Raw genomic sequence first — 16,768 nt, forward strand, 5'->3', positions numbered from 1 at the left:
TCACACATGGAAAGCCCCCATGATTTCTGGGTGTTTTTACAAGGAGACCAAGAAACAGCATTTGGCATCTGGCCAAAGAGGATTCTATCCCTCTGTTGTCCCAGCAGCACCAGCTTCTACAAGGGCTCCAAGCGCCTGTGCAGAGGTGGCAACGAGGCCTAGTGAGTAGAACACACACCGCGGCTCCCTCCCCAGTACCCATCCCCTCCCTTCTTCCTCATGAGGTGGATCAGGGTGGCCACGTGGCCAGTCACAGGGCTCTCAGCCAGGGTCCCTGCTGGCTGAGGCGGCCACTGTTCTCCCCGGCCACTCTAATGAGCCAGGGAGAGTGAACTGGGCAAGGCCCTGGGAACACATGCCAGGGTGAGCTTCATAAGGTCAAGGCAGCTGGCCTCTGCCTTTTGCACTCTGTCCTTGTCTTCCTTCCTGCTGGGAGGCACAGAAGCCATCTGGAGGCTGTGAGGGTGGAGACAAAGGCCACATAAGCCCAGGATGGCCAGGAGCCGACGGGAGCCTGGGGCGGGGCTCTGTCTGCTGCTTCCCTCTAAGCTGCCCATGGGGTGAGGACTCCTGGGGGACGAGGCACTAGAGCCTGCTTTCTGTTTCCTGCAGACCGATTAGTCTTATGGAAGCAGACAAGGGAGAAAAAAATGGGGGGGACCCCAGAACTGCCATGGACAAGAAGCCATGGAAGAGACACACTCCCACCTATTTGTTAAACAACCACATCCTGGTGGCTGCCTCTGTGCCAGGGCCTCGTGGACTCTGGGCATGGTGCTGTGAATGAAGACAAACATGACCACACAGTCTATGGTGGGGACCACAGACAACAAGAAATAAGCTACACACACTGAGAAACACTAAGAAACAGCAGTGCGAGTGAGCGTGTGACAGACCAGGTGGCCAGGGAGAGCCCTAGAAAGGAGGGGATATCTGAGATGAGCCCTGGAGGAGACGCAGGAGTGAGGCCCAAGGCACGGCCATCTGAGAAGAGGGAATGCATGACGCGGCCTATGGTGGGAGCAGCCCAGGAGGGCAGCTTCAAAAGTGAAACTGATGGGATGTGCTGAGAATCATCCGTGGGAAGTGCAAGCAGGACCCCAGCATGGCCACAGCACAGCAAGCGAGGGGAAGAGAGAGGATGGAAGTCAGGTGGGAAGGGGGCTTGCAGGTCACAGAAACAAGCCCACCTTCGAGTCTGTAGGGGGGCTCTGATTCCCCCCTGGCTTGCGCCAACCGCATGTGGAGAAGGGGAAGATGCCTGGGGTTGGGGAGCAGGAGGCCAGGCCAGAGGGCAGCAGCTGGGATGCTGGGACTTGTCAGATCCTGGATAAACCTCAAAGGTGAAGGTGATGGGATGTGCTGAGAGTCATCTGTGGGATGTGCATAAGAGGGAGTCAAAGACGTCTGAGCAGACAGAAGGACCTCGCTGGCATCTACAGTGAAGGGAAGGGCCATGCTGGCATCTACAGTGAAGGGAGGGACCTTGCTGGCATCTACAGTGAAGGGAGGGACCTCGCTGGCATCTACAGTGAATGGAGGGACCTCACTGGCATCTACAGTGAAGGGAAGGGTCACGCTGGCATCTACAGTAAAGGGAGGGACCTCACTGGCATCTACAGTGATGAGAGGGACCTCGCTGACATCTACAGTAAAGGGAGGGGCCACACTGGCAGCTACAGTAAAGGGAGGGGCCATACTGGCATCTACAGTGAAGGGAAGAACCACCCTGGCATCAACAGTGATGGCGGATGGGCGACCAGTGCAGCGGTGTCTGGAGCTGAGGTTGGACCCATTAGTTGGGGCTGCTAATCAGTTCACCATGCAGGCTGTGGGCCAAGCCACTGAAGGGATGCACCTGGACTAGGAGTGACTGGGCTGGGTAAGCAGTGGAGCTAGCCAGAGTAGCCAGGCAGGGAGGAGGAGCCCTGGGGCATGCCAGTACTGAGAAGGCCCTGAGCTCAAGAAGGTCCCTTTATTCTGGAGGATGAAAGGGCTACAAAAATTACAAAGGCCTTAAGTCCCTGGGAAAAGCAGTTAGGCTCCCAAAACAGCTGCTTTCAAGACCCAGAACTCTGAAGGAGGCTGTGAGCAGCTTTCCCTGAGCTGATCTGTCCTCCTACCATCTGGGACCTGCTAGTGATATCAGTACTCCATCTGCCCTGCCCCCAGGGGTCAACCAACCCACTCCTATCTGAGGACCCACTCCTATCTGAGGACCAGACAGAGAGGCCAGAGGTTCAAGGGCACCTGGACTAAGGAAGTGGAGAGGAGAGAGACGGATCTGGGCTCCAGAGCCCCAGGTACAATGTGAAGGCTGACACGTGGTCAGGAGCACCCCCAGTGCCCTGTGAAATGGGAATGGCTACAGCCCCTACTCTTTTTGTTTTTTTTTTTTTGAGACGGAGTTTCGCTCTTGTTGCCCAGGCTGGAGTGCAATGGTGCGATCTTGGCTCACCGCAACCTCCGCCTCCTGGGTTCAAGCGATTCTCCTGCCTCAGCCTCCTAAGTAGCTGGGATTACAGGCACATGCCACCACACCTGGCTAATTTTGTATATTTAGTAGAGACAGGGTTTCTCCATATTGGTCAGGCTGGTCTCGATCTCCCGACCTCAGGTGATCCACCGGCCTCGGCCTCCCAAAGTGCTGGGATTACAGGCGTGAGCCACTGCGCCTGGCTGAGCAGCCCCTACTCTTAAGGCCCACCGAGGTCTGAGGCTGAAGCAGCATATGGAAAGGAATCCTGACCATAGCAGCACTGTGTCCTGACAGTCACAATTTGTGGTGAAACCAGGGCTTCCAGAAGACCCTGAGAGGAGGGCACACTTGTCCTCTTCTGGGAAGTGGAGAGTCCCACCAAGAGATAGTGTGTAGGCAGGTGTGTGTAGGCAGGTGTGTGCAGGCAGGTGGGCACCTGGGCCCACACAGGAGTGAGCGTGGCTAAGACTTCCCAGGATCGGGTCCCTCCTGAGCCCACAGGAGGACAGCCTCAGGGTGTGGGGGAAACTGCAACCGTCAGCCTAGACCGCAAGGCCTGGGTTCAATGGACAGGAGAGTAATATACATATAATGCCCTGCTTAAGTTGGGCACACAGCAGGACCAGAGCAAGTTATCAGTTACTAGTGCAGCCCACATGCATTTATTTTGGGTCATGAATTTTAAGTATCATACAAGGATCACGAATCTTTCCCCTCTCAGTGAAATGAAGGTCCCAGACCCCTCTAAGGAGGTCAGGCTCCCCACTGTTCCCACGCTGAGATGCGAACAGCAAGTGTGACATCTCTTCATCTCCTAGGCACTATGGGACCTGGACAGGTCAGGTCCTTGTGGAGGCAGAGACAGGGAGTGAGGACCTGAATGACCACGTGCTGCTGGGGCCAGTGCCAGGTGTGAGTGTGAGTGGGTGGAGAAGCCTGACACAGGCCAAGGGACCTGAGGCCAGCTGAGCCACTGGAGATGGCAGGAGCAGGAAGTGCAAGCTGGACTCCAAAAGACCCCAAATGAAACAGTAATTTGGTTTGTATAAAAATCCCTTTAAGACACCTTTCCCAATTTTGCTTAAAATAAAAAAAAAGGAAGTGGGGTAAAAAGCAGGAAGAACCCATACTTCCTGCCAAGACCAGCTATTGAGTAGGAGGAGGAGCCACCAGACATAAGAAAGACATCTCGGACAGGCGCGGTGGCTCACGCCTGTAATCCCAGCACTTGGGGAGGCTGAGGCAGGCGGATCAGAAGGTCAGGAGATCGAGACTATCCTGGCTAACAAGGTCAGGAGACTCAGTCACACACACACACAAAAAAGCAACTGGCTGGGCGCAGTGGCTCACGCCTAAAATCCCAACACTTTGGGAGGCCGAGGCGGGCGGATCACAAGGTCAGGAGATCGAGACCATCCTGGCTAACACAGTGAAACCCCGTCTCTACTAAAAAATACAAAAAATTAGCCGGGCGTGGTGGCAGGCGCCTGTAGTCCCAGCTACTCGGGAGGCTGAGACAGGAGAATGGCGTGAACCCGGGAGGCGGAGTGAGCCAAGATCGGGCCACTGCACTCCAGCCTGGGTGACAGAGCGAGACTCCATCTCAAAAAAAAAAAAAACAAAAAAAAGCAACAACAAAAAAAGTCCCAGCTACTGGGTCAGGAGGCCGAGGCAGGAGAATCACTTGAGCTCAGGAATTTGACATCAGCCTGGGCAACATAGCAAGACTGTCTTCAGGAAAAAAAAAAAAACAAAAGAAAAAAAATAAAGACCTCCTTCTCTCTGGGAAAATATACAGCAGTCCTCCTCAACTGTCAGTTTTATTTAAATGTACAATGTCCAGTATAGAAACAAAAACTTTCAAACATTGAAGAAAAAAGATAAAAAGAAACTGACCCAAGATGACTCAAATACAAGAACAGACCAGATAACGATATAAAAATAATTACAATAAATATGCTCAAAGATTTATAAGAAATAATGGAAAGAATGCATGAAGGTAAGAGAATCTCAGCAGCAGAAAATGCAAACTATAAAAAAGAATTAAATGGCTGGGCGTGGTGGCTCATGCCTGTAATCCCAGCACTTTGGGAGGCTGAGGCAGGCGCATCACCTGCGGTCAGGAGTCCAAGACCAGCCTGGCCAACATGGTGAAACCCTGTCTGTACAAAAACACAAAAATTAGCCAGGCATGATGGCTGGTGCCTGTAATCCCACTTACTTGGGAGGCTGAGGTGGGAGAATCACTTGAATCCACGAGGCGGAGGTTGCAGTGAGCCAAGATTGTGCCACTGCACTCCTGCCTGGGCAACAGAGTGAGACCCCATCTCAAAAAAAAAAAAAAAAAAAAAAAAGAATTAACTAGAAATCCTAGATCTGGAATTGTTTCTTTTTCTTATTTTTAAATTAAATATTTTTTGTTTTGTTTTCTAGACCTGAGAATTGTATCTGAAATAAAAAATATACAAGATGGTTTTACAGCAGAATGAATAAAGCAGAAGAAAAGAACAGTGAACTGGTATACAGGTTAAAAAAAAAATTAACCAAATGAAAGAGTGATAAAAACCCTGAAAAACTGAAAAAGACTACAGAGAATGTCGATGATCTATGGGACAATACCAAGTCACTAATATATGTGTACCTGGAATCCAAAAAGGAGAAGAGAGAGAGAATGAAGTAAAAAAAAATTAAAAAAATATTGACCTTAAGAGCCTAGGAAGTAAAAAAAAAAAGAAATGACAAAGAAATATTGACCTCAAGATTTCCAAGTTTGATGAAAATCCTAAATCCCTGAAATTAAGAAGCTCAATGAATTCCAACAGGATAAATACAATGAAATTCACACACAGTCAAACAACTAAAAATGAAAGATAAGGAGAAACATCCAACAAGTAGTCAAAAGAAAAACAATAACATATACAGTCATCCTTGGTATCCTCAGGGGAACTGGTTCCAGGATGTGGAACCCATGGATATGGAGGGCCGGCTGTACTGAGAAACAAAAAGACTGTTGACTTCTCTCCAGAAACAATGCAAGCTACTAGACAATAGAAGATAATATCTGAAATGCTAAAAACAATAAAACAAAAAACTATCAACCTAGAATCCTGGGCCTAGAAAAAATAATCCATATGCATCAAAGATGAAGGTGAACTAAGATGAGAGAATTTATTTCCAGCAGACCTGCATTACTGGAACTGTTAAAGAAAATTACTTGGCAGAGGAGATCACAGGAAGACTGTAAAAGTGTGAGTGATGAAAAACATTTGGATAAATTATAATGCTGTAACAAAGCCTTGTCTTAATTTCTTTGAAAGACTTTTGATTTTTTTGAACAGAAACAACATTATAAGGTCTAATGCATATAGTAGTAAAATATGAAAACAGGACACAAGGAATTAGAGGGAGAAATTGGGTGTCATAATGGCAGTGGGTATCCACAGTGGCAATGGTATACAGCTGTTTCTGCAGAATCCTCTCCCTGGCAAGAACTATAACTGATGTGGCCACTCCAGTTGTCGTTTACTGACAGCTCACTAGGATGCAGGTGCTCTTGTAATGATGTCCACCATGCAGGTGAGGAGCCCCGCCCAGGAATCAGAGCCCTGCAGGCTGAAGCGTGACTTCCACAGGCCCTTCTGCATATCTTTGATGGGAGCAGGCTGGTCAGGCTGAGAACCCAGCACTCCCCTGACTTCACAGGTGTCCCCCTGACTAGATAACCTCCCCCAGGCGCCCACTGGACCAAAATGTTTCCTAACAGCGCTGAATGGTGTGATTGATACAAACCCCACGAGGTTATAAAATAGCAGGCAAATGTGAGATATTATCATCACTGCCACCACCACCAGCCCGGAACATTTTAATTCCATTTTTGGAAATATTCCAATTCTCCTGAGGGAAGAAGAAAATCAAAATCCCCCTTTTTGACCACTCATTTCAACTGATCCTAAGAAATACAGAAAGAAAACATGTCAAATTCCCCGCTACCCTGACAGTTAACAGAATCTTTGAAAAATAAAATTATTCTTAAGCATTTATCTAATCAGCTGAAACGTGAGTATAAACTTCCTTGTGGGCACCCCCCACAGTAGCAACTCCAGAAATACGGATGCAGGGGAAGGGGGCTGATCCCAAGATTAGGTCAAGAAAAACATTCCCGTGGACAAACACAACTGCTCCCAATCAAATTCAAAGTTAACAGGTGTTCAAAAAGCTGGATTTCCAATTTCAGTAGAGAAATGGCTCTACCGAGGTTTTGGGAGATAACGGCTTCTAGGCACCAGTGGGATGCTGTTAACATATATTCTATTTTCTGTGACTGTCAGGTATAATAATAGAAGCTATAAGGAGACTGAGGCTTGAGAAGGTGAGGGGCTTGCCCAGTGTCTCCATGCTTGGTGGTGGCGGCACCAGGGAAGGCTCTTCCCGTCTGTTATCCCATCCCATCCTCACTGCCAACCCGAGGTCAGGGTCCTACCGGCACTTCCACTCCATCCTTGCCAGCCAGCAGCCACTCCCAGCAGGCCAGGGCCGTCTCCATGCCATGCTCATTGAACATCCGGAGGGGACCCCAGCACAGATGATGAAGGAGCTGCGGGTCACAATCTGGAACCAAACACACGTCAGTCAGAGGCCTCCAACAACAGCTGAACCCCAAAACAGCTTCCCTGGGCCAACAAGAGTTGACCAGCTGGGGCCAGTGATGGCCTTTTATTGACTTTCCACTCATGAGAGATACTCCTCTACTGGGGGAGCTCCTGCTCTTTCTCCGGCCAGTACTCCAGCTGGCTATGGGTCATCAAGGCCAGCATTCATTTAGAAACGAGCCCAGAATTGCACAGTGCTTCAGTGAGTTACCTTTACTGCTAATGAGCATTGCGGTCAGCTTGAACATCGCCTGCGTGTAGTGCTGAGGATGACTGCGGTCTAAAGCTGAATGTAGATCCTGGACCATCATTTTGTTCAGGTCAGACATCTGGCCTGTGGTGCCTGAGAACCGAATCATTCCATACACCTGCAAAAACATTCTCATCAGCAACTAAGCATATAATCCAGGCAATGTGGGTGAGGTTCTGGAAGCCACCAGACCACACTTGTGGTGGCACTGGTGGGTGCCTCGCTGCCCCAAAGTGGAGCTCATGCATGCAGAGAGACAGGCTCATTTCAATGATGCTACTACTGATCACGGCTTTTTTTTTTTTTAAAGAACAGCTCCTCTAGAAATGCATGTTGGCAGTGCCACCACTGCAGATGTTCCCCAAGGGTGGGACTGCATGAATGTGAGCTGGATAAATACATTTCCTCAAACTCAATTAATGACTCAAACAACAATATCAGCCTCATTATTATTTTCTGAGAGAGGGAGTCTCGCTCTGATGCTCAGGTTGGAGTGCAGTGGCGTGATCTCAACTCAGTGCAACCTCCGCCTCCTGGGTTCAAGTGATCCTCCCACCTCAGCCTCCCAAGTAGCTGGATTACAGGCATGTGCCACCACACCCAGCTAATTTTTGTATTTTAGTAGAGACAGGGTTTCACCATGTTGGCCAGGCTGGTCTCGAACTCCTGACCTCAAATAATCCGCCCGCCTTGGCCTTCCTAAGTGCTGGGATTACAGGCGTGAGCGGCCACACCCAGCCCTCCTTACTATTATTAATAATTTTTTCTTTGAGACAGAGTCTTGCTCTGTTGCCCAGGCTGGAGTGCAGTGGTGCAATCATAGTTCACTGCATCCTCGAACTCCTGGGCTCAGGTGATCCTCCTGTCTCAGCCTCCCAAAGTGCTGGGATTACTGGCGTGAGCCACTGTGCTTGGCCAACCTATCTATTTTTAAAGACAAATATAACTTTTTTTTCCAGAGAGAACATACAAGTGACAGAGTGCTAAGAAGGAGTGAACTCCCACTCAGACCAGGCCACTGATAGACTTTCAGAGTCACCAGGGAGCTTAGAAATGGCATAGACTAGGCCGGGCGCGGTGGCTCACGCCTGTAATCCCAGCAGTTTGGGAGGCCGAGGCGGGCAGATCATGAGGTCAGGAGATCAAGACCATCCTGGCTAACACAGTGAAACCCCGTCTCCACTAAAAATACAAAAAATTAGCCGGGCGTGGTGGTGGGTGCCTGTAGTCCCAGCTACTCGGGAGGCTGAGGCAGGAGAATGGCGTGAACCCAGGAGGCAGAGCTTGCAGTGAGCCAAGATTGTGCCACTGCACTCCAGCCTGGGCAACAGAACGAGACTCTGTCTCAAAAACAAAAACAAACAAACAAAAAGAAATGGTATAGATTAGCTTCTGAGTTTATGGAGCAGGAAATGGAGGCCCACAGATGTGATGGCACTGGTCAGGCTGGAATAAACTGTGGTGTGGTGGGTGAAAGCCCATGATGTGGAGTTGGAAGATGTGGTTCCAGACCCCACTCCACTTGTGCGACTTTGGCAAGTTACTTAATCTTGGGAACCTCCGTTTATCTATAAAACTGGAATAATAATACATACATCTTACCGAGTGCCCAAGAGCCTATGGCATGTAAATGTTTCTTACTGCTTTAAAAAAAAGCCAAAAAAATTAAAAACCTTCATTCAGTGTAGCCAAAGTGTACACAGAGTTACCCTCTTGTGGAAAAAACAAGTAACTGTCATAAACACTCTGGAATGTGCCAAGAATCCTCCTAAAATGTGCTCTTTAAATCCTCCTAAAATATGTTAATTCCACATCACCCGGACGCTTTGTTCATTTTCCACTAGGAAGCAGCCAACAGGCCTCAAAACAAGAGGACACTTTAAAGGACCTAGGGTGCAAGGACAAGAGAAGTACCTCGCCTGCGTAGCGGTTGCGCAAATTCAGGGATGCCATGAAGTTGGAGTAGTCCTTCTTCACACAGGCCGGGCGCTCGGTCAGCTGAGTTGCCTACAGACAGATAACCATTATTTTAGACTATGGCAGCACTATCCTTTTCTCGTGTTTACCATGGCTAAGCCTAAACCCAATTAAGAAGTCAGACTCGGATCTGGGGGTTACTATTAATAAAAATCTTCACTGCTGGCAAGTTAATAAAGCAAAATATTTTAGAATATCCAGCAGTTTGATATGTTCCGTAAGAAATTAAAAAAAAAAGTCTCCAGAAGGCAGTTTCTGCTACTGGTAAATAGGCCTTTGCAAGAAAAAGAATCACTAGATTGTGAGAGCAATTGTCACCTGTGATGGAAACGCCATGAAAGCATTCACAGCCGTCTCCTTAAGAGTTGCGTGTGCAGCTTATAAATGTCACTTACAGACCATAAAGGGGCTGAAGGGGAGAGCCAAGGCCAGCAGGCTCTTAAACATCTGCTGGCTGCTCTTCAGTCTAATGGGAAGAGACAGAAAAGGGTACACCTTGAATACAAAGGCAACCCACAGAATGGGAGAAAAATATTTGAAAACTACCGCCCACCCACTCCACCCCTCCAGCCACTCTCTCTGCTTCAGCCTCAGCCTCCCAGCCCCAGGGCCCCAGTGACCTGGCTTCCTAACCCAGCCTGGCTGCTGTGCCACACCTTTCAGTTCCTGTTCATCCACGGTCACTGCAGAGTACAGCATGCATCGAAAAGGACCTCCTTTCGCATTTCCCTTTAGCATCAGTACTAATGGGGAAAGGGAGCTTCTCAACTATTTTGAGTTTAGAGGGATTTTTTTTGAGGTGACATGGTGTGAAGAAAGAGGACCAGGAGAAGAAAATACAGATGTTGGGGAACATCAAAATATAAACAAGAACAAAAATACATGATTTTTCTCATGAAATTATTAAACTGGTTTATTTAAAAAAATAAATTATGTAAAACTGCTTTACATTTTCTGGAAACAATGCGGTCTTTGGCACCAAGCAGGACTGAGTTAGAGCTTGGCTCTGATACTAATCAGCTGTGAGACCTTGGGAAGTCAATGTCTCTGAGCCTCAATGTGCTCATCTGTAAAGTGGGCATAACCCTCTCACAATGTTGTTACACGTTCAACGTAATGACACACACAATGTCCTGGCATGGCAAACAGCACCTGGTGGGCAGTGCAGGCCGGCACCCTCCCTTCCACCATCACTCCTCACTGCCCAATGCGATCTCGGCTCACTGCAGCCTCCACCTCCCTGGTTCAAGTGATTCTCCTGCCTCAGCCTCCTGAGTAGCTGGGATTACAGGTGCATGTCACCACGCCTGGCTAATTTTTGTATTTTTACTAGAGATGGGGTTTCATCAAAAAAAAAAAAAAGAATTTTTTTTTTTTTTTTTGAGATGGAGTCTTGCTCTGTTGCCCAGGCTGGAGTGCAGTGGCGGGATCTCGGCTCCCTGCAAGCTCCGCCTCCCGGGTTCACACCATTCTCCTGCCTCAGCCTCCCAAGTAGCTGGGACTACAGGTGCCCGCCACCATGCCCGGCTAATTTTTTGTATTTTTAGTAGAGACGGGGTTTCACCGTGTTGGCCAGGATGGTCTCGATCCACTGACCTCGTGATCCGCCCGCCTTGGCCTCCCAAAGTGCTGGGATTACAGGCATGAGCCACCGTGCCCGGCCCCAGAATTAATTTTTAAAAATTAAAAAAAATAAGTTAGAGAAAACCTAACTTACATCAAATTTTCTGGGGAAAAAGAACAAAATATTTTAGGCAAAACAGATCTTTCACAAGTCAGCTGGCTAGAGTCTAGAAAAGGCTTACAAATGAGAACACATATTCTATTTTATGTAATAAAGCTTTGCTCCTACCACCCCCAAAAAGGAAAAGGCTTATGACTATCATAAACACTTACAGTCTATGAGTTCCGCCTCTGGCCTCTGTGGCCACCCAGTGGCAGAGACGTCCAGGTCAGGGCACTGATACCTGGTGCCCCGTCAGAGTAGGAGGCCCGGGGCGGGTGGCCCTGCAGGTGCAGGCTGGACCCAGCTCAACCATGTCTGCTAGACTGGTGTCTTTAGAGATAGTGCAGTGACCTCGAGAAAAGTGCCCTGATAGCAAAATGAGGCGAGAAGACACCAGCCTTCTCTGGCACAGCCTCAGGCCCCACAAAAGCCAGAGGGCACTCAGGCCCCTCTCTCCTGCTGGTATCCCAAGGGAGGCCTGTCACCCTTCCTCCTGGGTGCACAGCCTCTGCACCTCCACATATCCCATCCCATGCTCCATTTGGAGAGAGTTGGGAAGCACACATGGCCAGGCTCTAGATTCACATTAACCAACAAAATCTCTGTGACCAGCCCCAGTCACATGGCCAGGTGGAACTGCCTGCTTTAATCCTTTTTAACTCTTAGCTCTAATTTAACTCAGAAAGTATTGCTGTGTGAAACCTCTGTCCTCTAGATTAATCTCTAGCAGAACAAGAAGCTGAAGGCATTCACGTGCGGTTCAGCACCTGCAGAAAACAGAACTGTTCAGGAGTCCAGTATACGCTCCAGATAAGTGCGACTGTGGCACCGCGCTGCCCGTGTCAGGCGGAGCTCTGTTTCCATCCTCTCAGATGGGGACATTCAAATCAAAATCTGATCACTGACATATCAAGCACTGATCCCCATAAATCCATAAATTTAAAAAAAAAAAAGCACAATAAGGAAACACTCATTTCAATGGCCACCTCTTCTTTGGGCCAAGGTGCGGCTTGCACCACTACCATTGTCAACAGACATCCACAGCACCCTGCATGTACTCATGTGCGTCATGAAAAGCGACAGCCGAGCTCTAAGCCTTCCCCTGCACTGTGGCTCCTATGGTCTAAGGGGTCACTGCTCTTCAGAAGGCTCGCACATACCCCGAGAGTTGTGTTCTGCTTGTTGTAGCCAGCAAAGTGAAGGATGCTCTCAGTGGCCATGGCCAGCCCCGTGTGCTGGGACAGTCCCGATACCCAGTTCTGATGTTTGTTCAGATATTCCTGAAATAGGAAAAACAGATGGAGTTTCAGTTATTTATCTGATTTTTTTAGAGGCAGGGTCTCGCTCTGTCACCCAGGCTGGAGTGTGGTGGCACGATCATGGCTCATTGCAGCCTCGACCTCTTAGACTCAAGCCATCCTCCCGCCTCAGCTTCCCAAGTAGCTGGGACTATAGGGGCACGCCACTATGCCTGGCTAATTTTGTAATTTTTTTTGTAGAGATGGTGTCTCACTATATTGCTCAGGTTGGCTTGAATTCCTGGGCTCAAGTGATCCTCCTGCCTCAGCATCCCAAAATGTCAGGATTACAGGCATGAGCCACTGTGCCTGGCCTTGCTATTTCATTTAAAGGGGAAAATAAAACTTTATAAATTAAGGTGTGGGCAAATGGACCAAACACTGGGTTTCTGTCCTGGGTCTGCCCCTCCCTAACTAGCTGTGGGACTGTCAGTAAGTCAAAGCCCCTCTATGACCAGCTACTGCTCATTTGACTGAGGACGAGGCCAATTCCCAGAGCGGCTGTCATGCAGTCACTGCGGTGTTGCACCGTCAACGGGGGAGGGCCATTTATTCTTTCAGCACATCCTTGCTGAGCATCTGCTGTGGTAGCCACCAGGCAAATAAGCTACAAAGCCTTGGCCTTGCGGTCAACAGGCAGGCTGTGTGGCGTGGAGCCTCGGTTCTTTACTGCAGCATACCAGCAGCCTGGTGTGGGTGAACTGGACAGCAGGAACGAAGAACAACACCTGTGTCCACCTGGCCACCCAGTGGGAGAAGGGTGCTGGGCAATGGGATACCTGGCAGAGCCCAGAGGTGTGAGGGAGGCCTCCTGCTCTGGGGACCACAGGGGGCTCAGCCTGCAGGAGTACCAAGGACAAGGGTCTCGAGGGTGGGGGCGAGCCTGGGCCAGATGCAGGCCAGGCGAGAATGGCCTCCAGGGTCATGCAAAGGTGTTTACAGGCGTGAACCAACTAATTCCCTTAAGAAGAAATGTACAGGAGTATGTACATGCAGAATTGTCTCAATGGTTTTGGGGGACTCCTGGAGCTCCAGAAACCCATCCTTGGACACTATGGCGATGAAGAGAGACTAATGATCAAGTTTAAAAGGGAAGTACACTGACCAGATATCCTATTAAAACCAGACTACTCTGGTGGGTGGAGGAGAGGGCAGATTCGGGGAAGGCTGAGGCTGGGCACGGAGGGTGGGGAATAAGCGCACTGCAGGGGAAGTGAAAGGGCAGGCCTGGGGCACGCCAAGGGGACACCTGGTGGAAAAATCAAGACTGCTTCAAGCCTTTTCATTTTCCATTTCCTTCTTAGGCCAGACCTACGTGAGAAAGTAAAAAGCTCTATCAGCTGCTTTTTTGTCCACTTAAACTTTCTAGGCATTAGAGGGGGCCTCCCCTCTTCAGACGACAGACAGCCTTGGGACCTGAGGCCCTTTTGCTGTAAATGAACAAAGGGAAATAGTTTCTTGCCACTGCGTTTCCACACAGCTCTCAGGGCTCTTGGAGCTGGCTGCTCTATCCTTCCTGGACTCCACAACCAGAAACACTTTTGAACCTGTTTCATCTTTAAACTGCTGCCAAGGTAAACCTCACAAGAGTTCCTCTCAGCACACCCACTCTCTGCTAACACAGATTCCTTCCAGAGGTATTTTTCTCATCTTTGATTCCTTTTAAGGCAATTCTTTCCTCTCACACCCTGTGGCATTACATGGTTTACTTCGTGGCCATCTGAGTTTCCAAACCAGTGTTTTTGTCTGAAAGACTCCCATGCACCTACATGTGCAGCTTATGTGAAGTTTTAATGGGACACAAGTCCCCAACTCTGCCTCTGCTCCACCAGCCTTGGTCAGGCCCCCGCCTTTGGGCACAGGTGCCAGCAATGCACTTGGCCCTTAGAGATGCTGCCATCTGGCAGCCTCCCACATCCACCACACAAGCCCTTGCTCTCGTGAGCAGCCCCCAAGTCTTGCCACAGACCTGGCACCTCACCTGGTGTGAGCCGTCAGATGCCCTCCTTGTGCCCTGGCCAGCACTGGCCCCACAGGCACTCCTAACACACAGAGCAGCCTCTGAGGCATCTATTATTCTCAGGCCCTAGACTGATGCTTCCAGTCTCCATTCACACTAGTGCTATTTGGATTTTGAGTTCTTCATGTCTCTGTAAAACTTTTTTGGGAGTTTGAAGGAGCTTATGGCGATTGCCTTTTGATGGTTTCAAGTACCTGCAGGTGGGACTTGGTGACGGTAGGCGCCCACTTCATGGCCTCCTGCAGGATCATCCCACAGCGTGCAGCGAAGTCCTTCACAATGCTCTGGAAGAGGGTGAAGCTGCTTCTCAACAACCCGAGGTCGGTTCATCTGAGCTGCCGTAGTGACTGTCATGGGCTGAACTGTGTCTCCCCAAATCCCTATGCTGCGCCTTAACTGGTACCAGTACCTCAGAGTGGAACTCATTTGGAGACAGGGCTTTAAAGAGGTGATTCAATTAAAAGGCTGATAGGGTAGGTCCTGATCCAATCTGGCCAGTATCCTTCCTTACGTGTGTGGAGAGGAAATCTGGACACACAGAAATACTGGGGCAGGGAGGAGGGTGTGCACAGAGGGAAGAACATGCATAGACACAGGGAGAAGGCTGCCATTCACAAGCCAAGGAGAGAGGTCTCCACAGAAACCAGCTCTGCCAACGCTTTGATTTTACACTTCGGCCCTCAGAACTGTAAGACAATCAATGTCTGTCAAGACCTTTCAAGCTGCCCAGTCTGTTGTCTTTTGCTACAGAAGCCCAAGAGACTAGCACAGCCACTAAGTTTGAACCTCAAGGCCCCTGGGGCCAGGAAGCCCACACACACTATGATCTGTATGTAATTCCTGCACAAGGTTTGTGGCAGAATCTACAAGAATAACATGTCACAGGGACACTGTGCAACTTGTGTCCTGGGTCTGGGACTGGATGGAAGGGCAGGCTCTGCATGGCAAAATCCTCTTTGGTGCCACACCACTCTGTGGGAAACTCCCCATTGACAGCTGGTCTGGCAGGGAGGTCCAGAGGTAGGACATGACTCAGCCCAGGCTGAAGGAGCTGTGAGCTGAGTTGCAGTCTTGCCACAGTGAGGGCTCTGAGACCGAGTTGGGGAGAGGAGAGACCCAGTACATCCTCCTCTTTTGGAGTGATTTATTCTGCCAGTTTCCCCATTGGATAGCACAAGTCAAAGGCATGATCCCCTATTACCACAGTAACAAAATGTCAGTGCACCTCAGAGAAGTGAAGTCCACCTGAAAATCATGCTTGTGCGACGCAGACTCAAGAGGCTATAAACTGGCTGGTAGCTGAAGACCTCTTTGGCAGCTAAACCGAGAACACAGCTGAGTCAACATGGCTGAGGTGGGAGAGCTGGGCTTGGAAGACAGAGCGACCTGGGGGCAGCCGGCTCCCCTTGCACACGGTGGGGCTTGGCAATGGCTTGGTCTCCTCAGTGGGGGATGGGGCCAGCACCACCCACACCTCAAATTGCTGGGGACTGGGTGAGCTCATGCAGGTTGACCATCTCGTGGACATACTCAGGGAACTGTGGTAAAGATGGCCCTTAGTGCAGGGGATCTTGTCGGGCCTACCTCACGGGCTTCGTACGTGTCAGGAACCGTGATCCGGTAGGGGGCGTCGGGGATGTCATAGTAAGGCTGATCCTTGTGAATATCCTGCAAGCACAGCAAGACTCCCTCTTCCAAACTGCCTTCCCCAAGTTGCCACTAGCAACCACATGGGCCACCCCTACCCACCACCTGTCTGTCTGTGACAGGCCTCCATACTTGATGCAACTTACTGCAAAACACCAGGTGGATTTGGGCCCCCTCACCCCCAACTCGACACCTGTAGCATTAATTATGTTCAGGCTTATTGTCAGAGAAGCATGCCACAACACAGGGCGGACAGGGCCGGCGGGGTGGTGGTAGAGCAAGTGGTGTTTGGGCCCTAGGTCTCCTGGGGATACTCACAGCGCTCAGTGACAGAGACAGGGTCTGCAGGATGTCCAGCATGGTCTTCAGCACAGTCCCGCTCCAGAGCAAGTGGGGAAACCTGCACCAAGAGCCGGCTCTCAGGACCAAGAGCCAAACCTCCAAGGAAGGTCTGCTTCTAGGAGCCCCCTCAGCTGCCAGCCCGAGCTCATATCTGCTTCAGGCCAGCTGAAGGAGGAGGTCGGGAGGCCTTTGCAGCAGGATGCCTGGCCTCCTCAGGCTCACTGCAGTAAGGTGAGCAACGCCTGGTCAGAAAGGCTCCCTAGGCCCCTGCCAGCCCCACTTCTTAGGGCCAGACACGTCCCAAGTGACCTGCTATAAACCTGACACCAACTGCCTTGGTTATGCACTGGCCAGGACACCCCTCACTTCCCAAAGCAATC

The 16,768-nt window shown here is 49.9% G+C and overlaps 1 protein-coding gene across 9 annotated transcripts in view; it reads right to left on the reverse strand.

Annotated features, from left to right (window-relative positions):
- The window catches only part of PI4KA (phosphatidylinositol 4-kinase alpha), a 151,007-nt gene that overhangs the window by 27,524 nt on the left and 106,715 nt on the right, over window positions 1-16,768 (reverse strand). For all 9 annotated transcript variants that reach the window (XR_010156005.1, XR_010156004.1, XR_010156003.1 and 6 more), the window contains 7 exons: window positions 16,365-16,446; window positions 15,984-16,067; window positions 14,594-14,683; window positions 12,242-12,361; window positions 9,293-9,385; window positions 7,340-7,496; window positions 6,960-7,087 (listed from right to left, as the gene is read on the reverse strand). Coding sequence is in view for 6 of the 9 variants with exons in the window: in XM_024352561.3 (XP_024208329.2) it covers window positions 6,960-7,087; window positions 7,340-7,496; window positions 9,293-9,385; window positions 12,242-12,361; window positions 14,594-14,683; window positions 15,984-16,067; window positions 16,365-16,446 (754 nt within the window). In the remaining 3 variants the exon portion in view is untranslated. The remainder of the gene's footprint in view (window positions 1-6,959; window positions 7,088-7,339; window positions 7,497-9,292; window positions 9,386-12,241; window positions 12,362-14,593; window positions 14,684-15,983; window positions 16,068-16,364; window positions 16,447-16,768) is intronic.

The sequence above is a fragment of the Pan troglodytes genome, chromosome 23, assembly GCF_028858775.2.
Source record: "Pan troglodytes isolate AG18354 chromosome 23, NHGRI_mPanTro3-v2.0_pri, whole genome shotgun sequence".
In the NCBI taxonomy this organism is placed as follows: domain Eukaryota; kingdom Metazoa; phylum Chordata; class Mammalia; order Primates; family Hominidae; genus Pan; species Pan troglodytes.